At 50.5% G+C, this 17,052-nt stretch overlaps 3 protein-coding genes across 3 annotated transcripts; all 3 read left to right on the plus strand.

Moving 5' to 3' along the window:
* Positions 1 to 2,389: 2,389 nt before the first annotated feature.
* On the plus strand, positions 2,390 to 4,648 carry L3040_008074 (uncharacterized protein; the record flags this gene model as incomplete). The annotated part of the gene is made up of 6 exons (XM_007291936.1): positions 2,390 to 2,701; positions 2,797 to 3,388; positions 3,443 to 3,470; positions 3,535 to 3,777; positions 3,869 to 4,078; positions 4,240 to 4,648. The coding sequence occupies 6 exons, from the start codon at positions 2,390 to 2,392 to the stop codon at positions 4,646 to 4,648; spliced, it is 1,794 nt and encodes a 597-aa protein (XP_007291998.1).
* A 7,032-nt stretch (positions 4,649 to 11,680) lies between these two features.
* L3040_008075 (uncharacterized protein) lies at positions 11,681 to 12,518 on the plus strand (the record flags this gene model as incomplete). Its single annotated transcript, XM_007291934.2, has 4 exons — positions 11,681 to 11,926; positions 12,045 to 12,105; positions 12,186 to 12,294; positions 12,383 to 12,518. 4 exons carry the CDS (start codon positions 11,681 to 11,683, stop codon positions 12,516 to 12,518), a joined length of 552 nt encoding a protein of 183 aa, XP_007291996.2.
* A 2,298-nt stretch (positions 12,519 to 14,816) lies between these two features.
* On the plus strand, positions 14,817 to 16,315 carry L3040_008076 (uncharacterized protein; the record flags this gene model as incomplete). The annotated part of the gene is made up of 4 exons (XM_066154799.1): positions 14,817 to 15,070; positions 15,197 to 15,452; positions 15,530 to 16,153; positions 16,226 to 16,315. The coding sequence occupies 4 exons, from the start codon at positions 14,817 to 14,819 to the stop codon at positions 16,313 to 16,315; spliced, it is 1,224 nt and encodes a 407-aa protein (XP_066010693.1).
* Between the last annotated feature and the right edge of the window lie 737 nt (positions 16,316 to 17,052).

Consider the following 17,052-nt stretch of genomic DNA (forward strand, 5'->3'; position numbering starts at 1 on the left):
TTATTACTCTTCTCCTCCGATTACGAATTGTGTACTTTGTAGGCCTACCTTTACGGCCTGTTCTCTTGTTATTCGGGTCTCTACTGTATTGGGGCATCCACTACGGAATGTCGAGGCGTGGGGGACATCACATCTTTGGCCGGGCTAAACAAAGATTGCAACGTTTTGAATGATGGGTTGGATAAGCGCGAATTGAATTTTGACTTTTCTGTTCGGGATACGTACGTAGTACTACGTAGGTGATCTTGGATATGAGTAGGGATAGAAATGCTAGGTACCGTAGCCATACGAATATACCGGTAGTTGTGATGGCTCGAAAGGTGTGATATCTCGATTTGCAAAGTGTTATTCGATCAATACGAGCTCGGCGCCGGCGATCATGATGATAATGATTATAACAACATATTGATATTGATAATGATAATGATATTGGTATTGGTATTGGTATTGGTATTGGTATTGAGAGCAATATACCGGTAGTAGTATCGAGCCACAAGGGGTCGGTGGCTATGATTCGACTATCATCAACGTTTCCGTGCCGCACGGATTTGCTAGTAGTACGTAGTACTACTAGTTCGGAGACGATAAAACATACCGGCCGGTAGGTACTTACTTACGGAGTCAGGGGCCGGGCCGGGCAGGGCAGGGCACGGCACGGGGCACGGAATTAGCTTCGACCCAGCTGGAAACCAAGCCAAGTGCATTATCCGCAAAACCGGATAATACATGGTTTTATCAATTGAATTTATCGAAAAGATTCTACCCTGTAATTCTCGGGACTTTAATGCGTTATGATTTTCCTATCATTATTACTTACGAGTTCAAGATATTGCAAGACTACTGCAGGAACTACCGAAGTTCGAGGTTTGGCTAGCGTAGATGCTCAGTACTCACAAACTGACTGTACGGAGAGTCAGGTCAAAAGGGAACTAACTGACTATACAGTATGTGCGGATTTGTATCATAGATATAGGTGGTGAACCAATATACTACTATACAGCCCAGTACCGGTATATACAATCGATTTTAGCGTTGAACCAAACACCAACCCTTCCCTGGTCGGTCCTCGGACCTATACTTGGCTGGCCTCGGTCCGGCTTCGATTCTCGTCGCTCTGCGACTCGCAATTGCAAGGCTTGTACTGTCAGCTTGCAATGGCACGCTCTGCCTCGCTTGTTTGGTTTGACACCTTGCCGAGAGGCCTCTCTCTTTCTGTGATCCATCCTATCCGCAGGGGAAGGGCGCAGTTGATGACAGCTACGCTGCTCCACCTGGAAATGTTTTGAGGGCCGTCCGGTATGTAACTCCTTAGCTTAGCACGTCGTCGTACCCCATGGAAGGTTCTAGGGCGGCAGGCTTCGCCTGCTACCCGCCCGGCATAAATCACTACTACTACTACTACTACTACTACTACTACTATTACTACCCAACCCTTGGTTTCTACGTATCGGGCTGGTATTGGGTAGTAAGTACATACTGGGATTGAACCAAACGGACCATTAACTCGGCTGCGAAATCCTCCTGAAAGCATTCCTGCGGAGGCCGCAGCCTCGGTCCTTTGAAGAATTACTTCAGAGCTGCCAGATTAGTCAGTTCGAGTTTGAATTCACCAGGATGCTGTCACACGAGCATTTTCCTTTGGAAATCGGACTTCCTACTACGTACGTACGGTATTACCTATACTCTCCCCCCCATGAATAAATGTCGAAAGTATAATTTCGCAAGGGATCTTACCAGGGCTTAAACCAATCAACTCACGTAGTATAAGGACTCAGCTTTGAAGAGTATTTTTGAGCTAGTATTTAGTTTATACAGCGGAGTTGACAGGGCTTGGAGCCATTCAGAAACCACCGCTCGATGATTTATGGGCCTAAACTGGGTCCGACGTTTATTCATGGGGGGGTAGTTGGTAATACTACGTACTACGTACGTAGTACGTAGTAGCTTGATTCTAAGCTGAGACTGATAGGTTACTACGTAGTTGTATATGTTATTATGGTTATACTACTACTACCGGTAGTAAAAGTTGGGTGTCGGACTCGCTTACCTGTATTTGGGTTTACGGAGAGCATGATACTAAGTCCTACCGGTACCGCTACCAAGTACACATTTGAGGATTCAAGGCTCAAGTTCGGCCTTTAAGCTCCACTCGAATTCAAACTGGGAGCCCAAGCTCATATACTACCTATTACAGTTCAAGATGATATTTAAACGTCTTATAGCTCATCTCTTTGCTCTGCAACTGATTTGCCCTTTATAATCCATTCTCCAACCGCGTCTGCAGAGCCGGTCTTGTTACCTCGCGCTCCCGTTCCTGTTCCCTTTCCCTTTCCCTTTCCCTTTCCCCATTCCCCTCTCTCCCTCGGGTGCACATACCACATACCTCACAATGCATATCCCTTCCTCGTCTCTCGCTTGCGTAGCGACCCTCCTCACAGTCATTACAACTACACACGCCTTCGCTACCCTACCCTCTACCGGTAATTCCAGCAACGTTACAGCTCGAGCAGATGCTATCCGTGAGAAAGCTGCAGGCTGGCTATATGGCCCTTCACTGATCGGAAATGCGGCTTTCTTCCCTACGGGCGTGCTAGCGGAAAAGAGAATACAGTCCGATATTGAGCTGTTCAAGGTCGACTCGAATTTCATAAGGAGCGCGGTCGTGGTGGATTCGCCGCGAGTACAGCAGGCTATTGCTGCTGTAGGTGTTTTTTCGTCTCCATTCGCTCAATAGTACCATCACGTGTCTGAGAGGTGTTATGGTTATGGAAAGGAGAACTAACACCAAATACATAGAACGGTGGGCTAAATAGCACCGACGACTACATTCATGTTTTGTACGATGGTCAGTGGCTCAATGCCGTCCCGGCCGGGACCAGCAAAGGCATCCTCGCCAACTACACCTCCGACCTTCTTTTCTCCATGTCCCGCTTAAGCTTAAACAGCTGGCCCCTACGCCGGCTTGCCCGCTCCGACGACCTGCCCTTCTCCTTGGACGATGATACGGCCGTGCAAATCACCACGCTGACCCTCGCCGCGTTGAAGGAGGCGAGGAGACTGTTTGTAGTGGATCACAGCTACCAACAACGTTACAAGAAGTCGCCCCTACGATATGGGGCTGCGTGCACGGCGCTGTTCTTCATCCATCCGGTCTCGGGAGACTTCTTGCCGTTGGCGATCAAGACGAACACGGGTGCGGACTTAGTGTACACGCCACTGGACGGCGAGATGGACTGGATGCTGGCCAAGATCATGTTCAACTCAAATGATCTCCTACACGCGCAGCTGTATCATCTGGTTGCGAGCCACAACGTGGCCGAGATTGTGCACCAAGCTGCCATGAGGACAATGAGCGACGAGCATCCGATTATGCTACTGCTCGATAGACGTAATTCCTCACACTGTTCCATGTCCGGGAGAGAAGCTGATGTGTCCTGTATAGTACTTTACCAGGCTTACGCCGCCAGACCGTACGTAGCACCACGCATGCCCTTCTCGCCTTCCCCTGAGCACCTAGCTAACCTATCCACACAGCGTGGGTGACTCGATCGAATTATTTGCGGACGGCGGAGCCTTTGACCAGGCCTTCCACATGACTGCCAGAGGAGCTAAAGAATTCGTCGCCGAATGGTATCCTGTCGCCGGCCGCCTGAAGAGCAACTACCTCGACCCAGATCTTGCGTCGCGAGGACTGATCGAGTGTTCCGATGGGCCTGCACTGAAGCACTTCCCATTCTACGAAGATGTGAAGCCGATCCATGCGGGGATCAAGAAGTTGTCAGTGCTCGATCCGGCTTCCTATACTTCCTGATCAGATAGATCCATGTGCCGCAGTGGTAGATCGGGCTGACGACTTGAGACATGGCAGTATTACGAGCTTCGTCGACACGTACTACTCCTCCGACGCCATCATCGCCGAGGATACCGAACTCGCAGCCTGGGTCACCGAAGCCCGGACCAACGCTCAAGTGCTCGATTTCCCCTGCGCCGTGCAAGCGTATGGGACGGTGCCGCCCACCTGCACCAAAGCCCATATCATCGATCTCCTCACCCACATCGCCTACCTGGTTGGAGTGCAGTAAGCGTCCCTTCCTCCCAATCCTCTCTCTCCTCTCTCCTCTCTCCTCTCTCCTCTCTCCTCTCTCCTCTCTCCTCTCTCCTCTCTCCTCTCTCCTCTCTCCTCTCCCCCCTCCCCCCGCCAAAACAAAATACCGTCTCGGCTCTAACCGAATGGCGTAGACATCAAGCCCTCAACACCGGCGCCGGATTCCAAAGTACAGGCACGCTCCCCCTCCATCCCGTAGCATTGAACGCCCCGCTCCCCACCGCAAAGAACGTCACCGACGTCCTCCCCTGGCTGCTACCTCCCGCGGCCGCCGTGTTCCAGCTGAACCTCCTCGCGCTCTTCAACAGACCGACATACGAGTCGCTGAACAAGACGCTCGTGTGGCAGTTCTCCGACGACACGTTTCTGAGCAACTTTCCCAGCACCATCAGCGAGGCGGCGCAGACGTTCAAGGAGACGATGGAGGAGGTGAGTCGGGGGATAAGGGCGAAGACCTTTGATTCCGAGGGGCTGAGCCAGGGGATGCCCTTCGTGTATCGGAACTTGGACCCGGGGACTGTCCCGTTCTATCTGGCAATCTAGGCAGATCCTGCTGTGTGGTAGATAATCCTTGGCCCTGCCTGGGGTGCGGACTTGGGGGAATGGGACCCATCGTGAACAACACCCGGCGGGTATGTATATGTCCTAATACTAGATGTAAATAATGTATGTTCAACACAGGGGAATGGCGATGGCAGTTGGGATGAAAACCATATACTTGCTATGACCTTTGAGACTTGATTGGGTTGGGAATCTTGTCGACCACTCTCATTTCGTTGATGCCGAATTCTCTCCTTTCCCCTTCATGAGGTCCCACGTGGTCCAAACAAGGGCACATCTCGGGCAGAAGAAGTCTGAGCCATCCGAGACATTCAGTAGAGAGCTCCTGATGCTTGCCCAGTAGCTAGCGATGTGGGTATCTTGGAGAGGCACGCCGTTGCGTTCGCTCCTCCGTATAGTCTTGCAGACCGTCCCTCATCACGACTCTCCTACAGACATGCCAAAGTCACGAAGTAAATCGTAACAGGCACCCTGCGCTCGCGTAAACATCGCATGTTGAAATAACGCACCGCGCGACACAATCGTACCTACCTAGCAGAGCTGCTCGTCGGGTATCCCCTCGAGCCCTCCTGGGGTAAGTCCGCAGATCAGGTTGGGTACCGGCCGTCGCTGATCAGAGAAGCCTGCGAGCCTGCTTTGGGAAGGAGCGGGTCAGAACCGAGCGCTCGTGATAAGCACGATCCGTCGGATGCAGATTCCAGTGCTCGAGGAGTGAAGAGATGATTGCCTTCTCAACCTGCAAAGCGGGCAGTATCGCTTGGATTGGTCCGCGATGCAGGATTGCAGCTGAGCCGTTGTGAAGCATGGAGCGAAGCACGGGAAGGGGACGAGAGGTGTGCCTTTCTTCCCGATCCCGGTACCCCGACGAGGCCCGTTGGGCAATGACGATGACGATGCATCAGCCGATCTCGACCTCCCGCGAATCTACGTAGTATAATCGGGAATCGATCGTCGCCGGAGACTCATCACACCAACGCGGTTCATCTCATGATCTTCCCAGAGGGGCCATTCTCGGTCGATCTACAGGGTCTCGTGTCTCAGGGGCGGGGACTACGGTACTGGGGTTCTTTTTTATTCTTTTTTACTGATTTAGTAGTATTTTCTCCTCCCCAGCATCAAGGCCAGATGGGTTGTACTGTACTGTACTGTACTGTACTGTACTGCTACTGTAACTCGTTTCGAAGGTAAAAATACCCGTCGCTGCTCATGGGTGTATATTGGAGGATCGGAGGTTTCATGTTTGAGACGGCACTGTATGTACACCACACAAGAATTGTGCCCTCGGAAATTTGAACCTGATCGACACACCGTGCTACCTCCTCCTACCAAAATAAAGCGGATCGCGAATCGCGAATCGAGAATCGAGAATCCCACAAACTATGATCGCGCTTGACCCCAATCCCTTTCCCGCTCTGACGTGGGCTACCTTAAATTTTGACTTGAAGCAAAAAAAGCCGTCGGAACCCCCAACGCGGGGACACCCAGCAACCCGGGACCAACCCCCCTTGTGCCCGTATGAAATCGATAGAAAATCAAACACCCGATCAGATTCGTAGTTATTTCGGGATCGGAAGACGCGGATTATATTTAGTTGTTCTATCATAGTGCTGGGTGAGAGTTGTGAAAACCGTACCTCTTGCTATTCCCAGTCCGTAGCTTAGCACGTCCATGTCTGGATAGCCGTGTGAATACCTGAACAAGCGAGGAACGCGCAAAATCGGACGTCCTCTAGAAATACATTTTCTACACTGCTCACTTACATTCAATAAAGATTCCCTGTGGTAAAATAACAGAACCCAATATTTCCTGACGAGGTGTAAAGCTTCAGTTTTTTTATGTATATATAAATTTTTTATTTTCTTGTTATTGGAGTCGTGGATGTTGGGATGTTCGAGACGGACAGGTAGTGTTTGATTATCTAAGACAGTTTTTCGCTATGATTTTACGGCATCGCAGTGTTTTAACTTGCAATGGATAGATAAGACGAGGTTTGGAGACCTGATTGCGACATGGTAAGATCGATAGCAGCTGAGCATTTCTGAAGAGGGGCAAGAGGCCTTAGGAGGAAGGACCTTTTAGCGCCTCTGTTGGCGTCAAGGCGCTAGCTAGTCCTGCAGTGAACTCCTCCTCGCTACAAACACCAACATGTTTAACGTGCAATGGATAGACACATCTCAATCTCTTCCACACGGATTTTTATAGCAGTGTTTTTTTTTAGTCAGCGGGTCCGGGCTTGCTACCGGTAGGTGTCCCGCCGTGGTGGTTCCGACTTGCAGGGCCGGTCGGATGAACTGGACAAGAATGACAGGTCCCCGACGAGTAAGGTAGGGATAGAGCGATTTTCCGTCCCGTGTAAAAATGTCCGCGGCGCGCCTCTGGTGTCGGTTTCCGTCACCGAAACCGTTTCCTCGATTAATCTCCTCGCCGCATCATACGGTCTGCCTGCCATCCATGGCCTCGCAGCCGTACTCGGACCAGGTGATATTGGCTCCTCCCCTTCCAGCTCGTGCGTTTCACTCAACCGGGTTTGAGGTCACTGACCCGTCTCAAACAGTGGAGGAGGAGCGACTCCCCTTTTACAACTGCGATCACTATTACCCTGTGCGGATTAGCGAGGTCTGAAAGGACCGCTACCAGGTCGTCGGAGCAAGCTTGATTGTGCGGTTGTGCCGCGATCTCAGTTATTTAAATATCCTTCCGATTTCTATTATCTCATTGCTAAACATCTCTTGCTTCAGTTCCGAGCGCGGTCGTATTTGGTGATAGATGCGCATCTCAACACCCTGAACTATAATCAGGAGCTTCAGGTCTTCAATCATTTGGCCCGCATCACTAAAGAGCACTCCGGTCGGTTTCACGTCCGACAGCTCAAAAGACTCATTTAATATGAAGAGCCGCAATAGCGAACACGACTTTTTCGTTATGGCACCTCTAAGCATAAGTGTAAGGGCTTTGCAGGACTTGCATAAGGATAAAAATTTTGCTTGAAGCGTTGTCCGAAGAGCTCTTGACCAAGTACTCTCTTGGCTAAACTTCCTCCACGAAGCAGATGTGACCCAAACAGACAAATTCGCACCTACCCTTAGAGACGCGGATCTATGATAGTTCTGTGACAAAGGAGCCATTTAGATCTCCGCTCGAATCAGTTGCGTATTGCTGTTCTTGACGATTCGATTCTTCCCAAGGTAAAAGAGGACGAGATCCGTAGTCCATCTGCGAAGAAGCAGGTTGGCGATACTATGATCTATGCCTCACGGTACATATTGGATAGCGCAAGCGCTCTCGTCATCAGTAACTTCGGGCACGCACGCATAGGCAACAAACACGGTGGCAATGCTGTGCTCGTTCCATACCAAGCCCCTGAACGATGCCGTGGCGACGTGGAGTTTACGGCTCTTGGTATGGAAAATCTGTCCCCCCTCCGTCCTATAATTAACTCATTTTTTTGTAGCCTAACGCCCTTTCACACGAGTCCTGAGACTTTCGTGAGCCCGGAGTTATATTTGGAATCGACGACAAGAATTCAGAAGAGCTGAATGACGCCCGCCCTCTTGCAGCCATGACCGCCCTCCTTGGCCCGCCACCATCCGAAGTCCTCACAAGGGCAAGCAAGTACTGGGATCTTGACGGCAGGTCACGAAACCCTCCTCCCTGGCTGTGCTAACGAACTTGTTCTAGGAAAATAAAAGGGGCTTGTCCTACTACCGGCGGTACCTAAGGGGAGAAAACTTGCAGTCTCTTGCCACGAATCTAAGGGGAGACGACAAGGATGGTTTTTCTTGACTTCCTCTCCGGCTCTCTCGGTTGGCTACCAGAGGCGCGGCTCACTGCTGCTGGGCAGGCTTATTACCACAGCTGGCCGCGGGGAGATTCGACGAGCCGATTGTAATAGGTACCTACTAGGTATTGAAAGTTGACATCTGAGCGGGAGAGACTCAGATGTGTGCGCTGGATTGCTTTCCACGCCAACGCGATCGTCGCCCGTCGGCAAACAGTGTTCGGCAGGTGATTGGCAACATGGTGGCGTCAGGGAGGAGCGCTTTGAAAGACCTCCCTCTGGCATTGACTTTCCCTTCGGAATTGAATTTCGACAACACAATTCTACCACCTAACTTCCTTGGCTACATTGATCAAGACTTGTCTGAATTGAGCTTAAACAATTCCTAGGTTCGCTTCTGACAGTAGATGCAGGTACTACGCACTACGCACCTAGATGATTTGTGATGGATCACAAGAGTTGGGGATGGACCGAAGGTATACATGGGAGGTGATGAAAGGTACACATCAGATAGGGTCAAGTGTGCTGCAGATGCACATAAACCTAGGGTTGAGGATTTCAAGAACATTGAAGTCTGTTCCATCCTCCAGATCCATCCGCTTCCTTCAACAGAACTCATTACCCATGCTTGGATAGAGCACATGAGAGATGTAGTAGTACTACGTGCAAAGAAGGGGTGGACGGAACTGTGGTTGTCAGATGTGATATATCAGAACTGAAAAGCTTCGTTCATTATTATCATGTGCGTTATAGCACCAGATGCTGGCGCCCACGCCACGTACGAGCACGGATTGAGGAGAATTGGGCCTCCTGTTCGCTTTGCCTTGCACAAACCTCAGATCGGCAGATCAGCTGTCGAGTGGGTTGACCACCAGCGAAAACCTGCTGTTGTAGTATGTGTTTTGGCGGTTCCCTTTGCCTTCCTTATCCCACTGAAAGTAATTTTTCGCGCTGGGATTCTTTAGCGTTCGTGTTTTTCGAAAAGTGTAACTCACCTATACGAAGTGCGGCAGAAAGGCTACACGTTCGCTTCTGAAGTTCACATTCAGTATGAAAAGGCGAATATATCTCAAGGATCTCGTGGAGGTTGTTACGTCGTGGAGCATTCGATTATCGGTTTCTATGGCAATTCCTGAGGGATGGAGCTTGCGGATACAGATTTATGACTCGACGTGATGCGAAGTGGTTTGTTTGGGTTGGAGACCAGCCGCTCTGACCGAGCAACAGTAAACAACGCGCATTCCTGCGGGCAGAAACTCTGTTTGTGTTTACGTGCAAACCATCTGGACTAGGAACCGAGGTTTAAAATGGCTTGAATCGGTGGTTCGATCGCTGGCTGGCATGGGTCGATACAGAATGGATTTACCCTCTCTTCTGCGGATTACTTGTGGATAGTGAATGCGATCCCTTCGGCCTGGCTGTAAGCCCGATCGATGGCCTGACCAAAACAAGAGTTCGCTTCCCACAAGGCGCAAAGGCGCAATCGCCACGTAAGGCACCCGCTTATACTTAAGGGGGAGTTGTACCAGCCACAGCGACCGCTACCATTGATCGTCGAGGGGGTTGGTGGCGTGTGGGGCTAAGAATAGGGGGCCGGGAAATCGACGATTGCTTTCGCATACGAAGTAGTAGTAGTTGTAATCGTTGCCGGGTGAGAGACTGAAAAACTTCAATATTACGGACTTGTGTACGAATCTAGAAATAAAGCTGGACCCGGTCTAACTTTGCAAATCGTACTATAAGTACAGTACTACGTCGAACGGCATGGCCTGGTCAACTGCATTGAACAGATCAATTAGCGCTGGACTTGCCACAAGAGACTTTTCAGAGCTAAATCTCTAAAAGTTAATTGGCTAAGCCTCTGGTGAAAGCCCTTATGAAATCGTACGTAGTAGTACTTTCGAAGTTCCTTTTTTAAGTGGGGGGGAGGTAGGTGCATACGGACTCCGTAGCTCCGCAACTTCGATTCGATTGCCTTCGTAGCCGAACGTCCTGTCAAACGAACGTGCTTTGATGTTTTGTTCTACGTTGCGTTCCATCATCTATTTCCGCTCAAAAAATAATTCCTCTCAAAAAAATAACTAATTATATGTGATAATTATGTTAAAACACATTAACGTCATCATCCTAGGCAAAGTAAAACATGCCGGCAGTAAGACTCAGGCTCAGATGTAGTAGTAAATAGAAACCCTTGCTTCAGTGCCGCTTCAACAAATATGCCGAAATAGTGATCATCCTGATACAAGGCTTGACGGAGCTGGTTGGCTGCTGTGCTGCGTAAAAGGATAAGGAGAAGCTAAGAGGACTTGTGCTCCGTAAATCTCTGCGGAGATCAGACATCATGTAGGGATTAAGGCTCTTGTATTTATTACGAATAAGACTTTTCCCAGCCTCGGCTATAGTGTTGCTACTTACGTACTTCTAAAAGTACACTGTGGTATAAGTGTTGAATCTACTACGTAGAACGGACACTCGCCGAAAGGATCAAACGTCACCTCGGGTCTAGGCACAAGGGATTATTTGTGGACTCGCTATTTGGACTGTAACCGGTACTTAGTATGAAATAGGTGAATCTCGTAAATATATCTCTGATGAGATTGTACGGAGTATGTGTGTCGCGTATATCCTCTAGATCCCATGCGTTCCGTTGTTCGCGTGAAACCATTTACGCGAGCACGCAGCTAGTCACTCCCTCCGGATCAGAAGTTCATTTCGTTTGCGTGAACCGCACAAGATTGTTTGTCCTCTGTTTACAAGGAGGTGGTGGTATTCTCCAAAAAGAGTACCCATGTAGTAGTAGTTGTAGTTGTACTAGTTGTGACATAATGGAAGAAAAGTCGGAGCCGAGTAAACTCTAACTCAGCCCTCGGACTCGGCTCCGAAACTTCCTTCTTCAACGGAGACGCGATGCAATTTGAAAAACTCAAAGCCTTGTTCCCCTGAGCTGCACAACAATCAAGAAGACAGCACAAAATATACTTTTCGCTCATCACTGCAATGCTCCGCAAGGAGCACGAGCGTCACTCCATCCGAACTTCCCGCTGATCGTGAAGTTTATTCGAGAGGGCCAATCGCTAGCGTCCAGCTCTAAGTTTCCGGATCCTTACTTAGTATTCGGTGCTTCTGCTACTGGGTACTTGTCCAGGTATAAGAACAAGCAATCCACCTCAGCTATTTCGACACTCCACTCAACCACATCTCTCCACGCGTTCACTACCACACTCCCAACCGTCAAGATGAAGTTCCTCACACTCGCTGCTTCACTCGCTGCTCTGGCTCCTGGAGTCCTCGCCACGCGCACCCAGATGAGCAACGAGTTCGTTCCTAGATTGTCCCCCTCCATCGAAAACACACCTGCCTACGACAGGTTCGTCGACCCGACCGTCAAAACCATGGTCTTGGACGGGTTGGAGAAGCGTCAAGAGGAGCCCAGCCCTGACCGCAACACCACTCTCCAAGATGGTCTCATCTTCGTCTTGCAGGTAAGTCGCCCGACAGTTGCCCGAGTGCCCATCGCCCGTGGTTCTGCAGAGCCGCGTACTCCAGAGCCCGGTGAGATGTGGTTAAGTGATTGTACGCTAACCTCACGCCCCTCCGCAGTGCATAAACCCCGGCTTCAGAGACCCATGCATTTCCCTGGGAGCTCCCCCAGGAGTTTGCGGTACGGAGCAATCCCCCCCCAGAGTCGTGCCACCCCGGGGGAAATCTTGATCGCGCAGGGTACTGATATCCTCTATGTAGCCTCCTACTTCAGCTTCAACGGCCCCAACTCTACCGCTCTCTCCGACTTGTACAACAACAACGTCAGTTCCATCTCCACCAACACTGGCGGCAACTGCCAATTCTACAAGTACGTGCTCCACAATCCACCCTATTTCAGACCTCCCATACCAGGTCTTACTATTAGTATATTCAAGTGAAGTACTGATGGTGTCCAGGTACCTCAATTGCAACGAGAAGGGAGACGACAGAGGTCTCACCGTCGACTACAACTACGATCTGTCCTGGGTTTTCCCAGGCGGCGACCCCCGTGCCCCCGAATACGATGATCAGATCACTTCTTGGAGATGTTAAATTCTGCTTGGATTGGAAACACCTACTAACCGAGTTGCGACGATAAGGTACCGGGGGTGCAACAACAAGGGCGACGACAGGGGCGTTACGCTGTCTTACGAGTATGACCTGGCCAAAGCGACACCGGGCTACAGCGGTGATTACGACGAGCAGATCACCTCCTGGAGATGCTAGAAGAAGATCGATCCTTCCTGGAACATCCGTGGAGATGCTGGAGAAAGATCGATCCTTCCTGGACCATCCTGGGAGATGCTGGAGAAAGTGATCATTCCTGGTTGTTTGGTTCGTTAAGGGGGTTTTAAGAGAAGGTGATTTACATTATTCTATAGTAAATTAAATTTTTCCAGAGCGTTTGGCATAGGCCAGCTCAATCAAAAGATGTCTTTGACACCTGTGACTTCGACTTTTGGGGAAGTGGTGAATTTCGTTTCAGAGTCTCAACTCGCCCCTTCACATAGTAGTCTCCTATTTTTCCAGCGCCAAGAGGCAGTTTCGCTTAATCCTCGATCCTTCAAGCCTTCACTTCACTGCACCACGGCAAGCATTCAATATAACCCGGTAAAATAGAATAGGGCCTGCAGATCTGAGGCTCGTTCTTTCTGTGGATATAACCAAGTAAAAGTTTGAAGATCATAGGATCTAACATGTCATATGTAAAAAGTGGGAACCGTTATCCTGAGCGAGCGTGCCTCCTGGCGCGGGAAGGGATGAACCATGTAGGCGTTGGTGTGCCACCGTTGATGGGCTTGGCCGCTTCTTGCAGGCATCGCTTCGCTGTCTCTAGTACCGCTCATAAAGAAGTGCTCGGCTTTTGTAACACGGCTTTGGGTAGCGGACAACGGACAAAAGTCCGTTGCTGGTCCTGGATGCTCGGCTTCTCTTTCAGACGAGTTTATCATGAGCAAATCAGCAAGGGAATTCTGAGCTGAGCAGCTTCGAATATACAAAACTATCAAGTAAGGACATCATGCTCAGGTTATAGCAGTTTGTGGCACAGAAACTGCTAGGTGAGGCAGCCAAGCCTCGCTCACTAGACGAGTCCAGAGCAAAAGTTGACGTTGTCCCCGAGATGGGGATCCCTGGTACAAAAAAAGTTTCTGCAACAGAGGCATTCTTTAACCTTCGAGGCTTTTGTTGTTTTCGGATGAAAATTTTCCCTCTTTCTATTCGTACTTGCTCTGGTTTACCTAGTCCAAGCCACGTTTGGGATAGCCCATCCAACGCTAGAGATAACCAGGTTCTTCGGACTAAACTTCAGATGACAGCGGCTTCAGTATCAGGCGCAGGGCATATGCAGAACCACCCAGCAGATAATGAACGGATCACAAACCACATGGATGCCTTTGAGCAAGGCCGCGGCCTTCCGGTTGAATGCTGGTGACCTGGGCAAGTTGCACGATTCATTCTCGGATTTGACTATGAGTGATGGCTTTCATCCCCGCGAATCCAGGTGTGGTCTTGGTGGCGGCGAGGTACGACAATGTCCAACGACAGGCCCAAGTTGAGACGCAGGACTACGGATGAGGTTACAAACCCTTTCGGCTGACTAGGCGATGTCTCACGTGACTTCATGTAAACAACATCGCTCCATCCCTCTCACGATTCGAGATATCAAGAGCATCAAGAAAGTTGGAAATATTGTAAACCCGGCTGGCATGCCAAAGTGATTTGATCGAACTTCGATTCGCAGGCAGGAAAACATGGCTGACAACTGGGATCCTCGTTAAACCGGCCAAATCATGCCCGAGTTACGACGAAGACCGGCCAAACGACCTCTCCTCAACACAGCACGCCAACCTATCGGCGAAGAATGTGAATCCAGTTTCCCTCTCGCTTTGCCGGCGGCGATAGAATCGTCCGTCGGGGCAGCTCGCATCTCCGACTCTCCAACCGCATCTTAGTATTTCTGTTAACCGAGCTGTTTCCAGGAATGAAAGCAGCTGGCCCGGAAGAAATATGCGACGAGAAGCGGAACATCGATCCAGACGGTGCAAGTGGCTCATACAGGAGCTGTGAACGCTGAAGATCCTGCGCGGGTGCGGGGTATCTGCGTCACGATCTCGACATATAGTACTTTAGAGATACCGAGGAGGATTCGTGCTTCGATGCCGGAAAAATTCAAGTGAGGGTGGTACGTGGCCCTCTTTCTTAAGTGTATATCTACTACCCTGAGAACAGGTCCTCAAGATGATAGACATCGCGGCTGAGCTGAGCGTTTATTCTCTTCCTTGACGAATCTGGAATCAGCATCTAGCCTTCTGCTGCTGAGAAATTCCCACTCCCACTCGGTCATAGAAAATGAAGTCACATCTTCTGCTCGGGACAGCACTGCTTGCCTCCTGGGTATCGGCGTCTATCACTCTGCCCCGAGCATGGATGACTTATCATCCTGATGACAGCATCAAGAAGGAGAAGTTCAGAGGGGAAACGAGGTATTTGACATGGATGGCCGATTCGCAAATCAAGCGAGGTGTTGCTCCGACGAATGCATACACCACTTCTGCTTTCTATTCCGGTGTCATGCTGGCTTATAATCGGACTGGCGATGCGAAGTACTTGGGTGAACAAATTTCAATTCTTCCTGCACTCTAGCCGACAAGCTCCGTGTTTAAAGAGCATTCGCTTCTAGGGCGTAGCTGCTTCTCAATGTACAAACAAGACTCGCGCTAAAACTTCAGGATAGACTACGTCAATCGCCAGATTGATATGCTTTTATATCCCGCGTGGGATGGAAGCATAGTCCTCTACAACGGGAGCAACTCGATTGACGATATTCGCATCGGTCATAGTTTCCTCGACATCTACGAAGCGACCGGGAAGGATATCTACTTGCAAGCAGCCCAGCTCCTGAAAGACCAAATCGACAGCTCCAGACGAACAGCAGCCGGAGGCTTCTTTCATCGCTATCCGGACTACGTGAACCAAATGTGGCTGGTACGCAAAACACTGTTGAGACGGCCCAGACAGACAGACCTTCCTGCGTTCCGACTCAGCTGACCGCAGAAATTCAGGACGGGATCTACATGCTGGACGTCTTCTACGCACGCTGGGCATCCAAATTCGAACACGGCAACACCACAGCCTGGGACGACATCGCCAACCAGTACGATCTCATCGACGCGGGCACCACGTCCCACAGAGCGACTCTCGGCCTCCCCGTGCACGGTTTTGATTTCTCCAAGAGAGCCGTGTGGGCCGATCCCGTCACCGGTGCGGCGCCACACGTGTGGAGCCGTGCCGTCGGCTGGTACATCATGGCCTTGGTCGACACCCTGGACTACTTCCCGGCCTCGCACCCCGGCCGGGCCCGCCTCCTGAGATACCTGCAGTCGGTCGCCGACGCCGTCGTCGCGGCGCAGGACCCGCGGACGAAGGGCTGGTGGGTCGTCATGACGCCCGGCTGGGAGGGGAAGCCGGGAAACTACGTCGAGAGCACGGGGACCAGCATGTTCGTGTACGGGCTGCTGAAGGCGCTGCGTCTGGGCTATATCAAGGGGGGAAGGTACAAGCGCTCGGCGCTGCAGGGCTACGCACTCATGACGGAAACGTTTGTCTCGGAGGCGGAGCCGCACGGGGGGGTGGATCTGGACTGGGCCGTCCAGACGGGGAGTTTGAGCTCGAATGGGACCTTCGAGGTAAGGATCCTTGCTCCGTCTCTCTGTTGCTCGACGTATCAGTAAGCGGGCTGGCTAGCTGACTGTTGGCAGTACTACGTCTCGATACCGATCTTCCAGAACGATCTCAAGGGCGTAGCTCCCTTCATGTTTGCGGCGTTTGAGTACGAGCTGCAAATGTGAGTCGGAAGGAGACATGGATGTATTTCACTGTCGTTCAGTCAAGCGTTGAAATCTAACCGACCATACTCCTCGACGAAGTCCGCTCTTAGTAGGCTACGATAGGCAGTCAAAGAATCCAAGTTATCTGCGATTGTTGATGCTTGTCTGAGCGCGGCTACCGAGTTTTCGGCTAACCCTGCGCTGGTAAGGTACATGTACGTACGTACGTCTGCAGTAGGATCAGTCAAATCCATCTCCTCAACCCATCATCTCGGCTCTAGATTCAACAACCAACAATCAATCAATTGCGTAGTCAATGTATATAGTAAAGCGCATACCTGAGTCTATCATCTGTCGTCGCTTTAACCCTGAATGATCGTTTCTCCTGCTATGAATCGCGTTATCTCTCCTCTCCCCGATAAGCAAGTAAAAAAGAAGCCAGCAGGTGAGCTGGTTGGTTGGTTGGTAACGATTGTCGTGGTTCCCTTCCTCCTCTTTTGTATGTATAGGTAGATATCAGATATCAGATGTATCTTGGTGAGCCACTTACTACCTAATCCAGCTAAGCTAAGCTGAGATTACAGTCTGGTACTCAAGCTCAAATGCTTAAATGAGATAGCTAGTTAGCTAGCTAGCTATCTACCTACCATGCGACAGAGAATCGCAAGAAAAGGAAGGACCCGGGAGGGAGAGGGCGGCTGTAGCTATCTGCCTAGGCTAGTTGAGCAATCGATCAATAGAATGCAATACAATGCAGT

This window comes from Drepanopeziza brunnea (genome assembly GCF_022702325.1).
Source record: "Drepanopeziza brunnea f. sp. 'multigermtubi' strain 214-2 chromosome Unknown ctg14, whole genome shotgun sequence".
NCBI classification, from domain to species: domain Eukaryota; kingdom Fungi; phylum Ascomycota; class Leotiomycetes; order Helotiales; family Drepanopezizaceae; genus Drepanopeziza; species Drepanopeziza brunnea.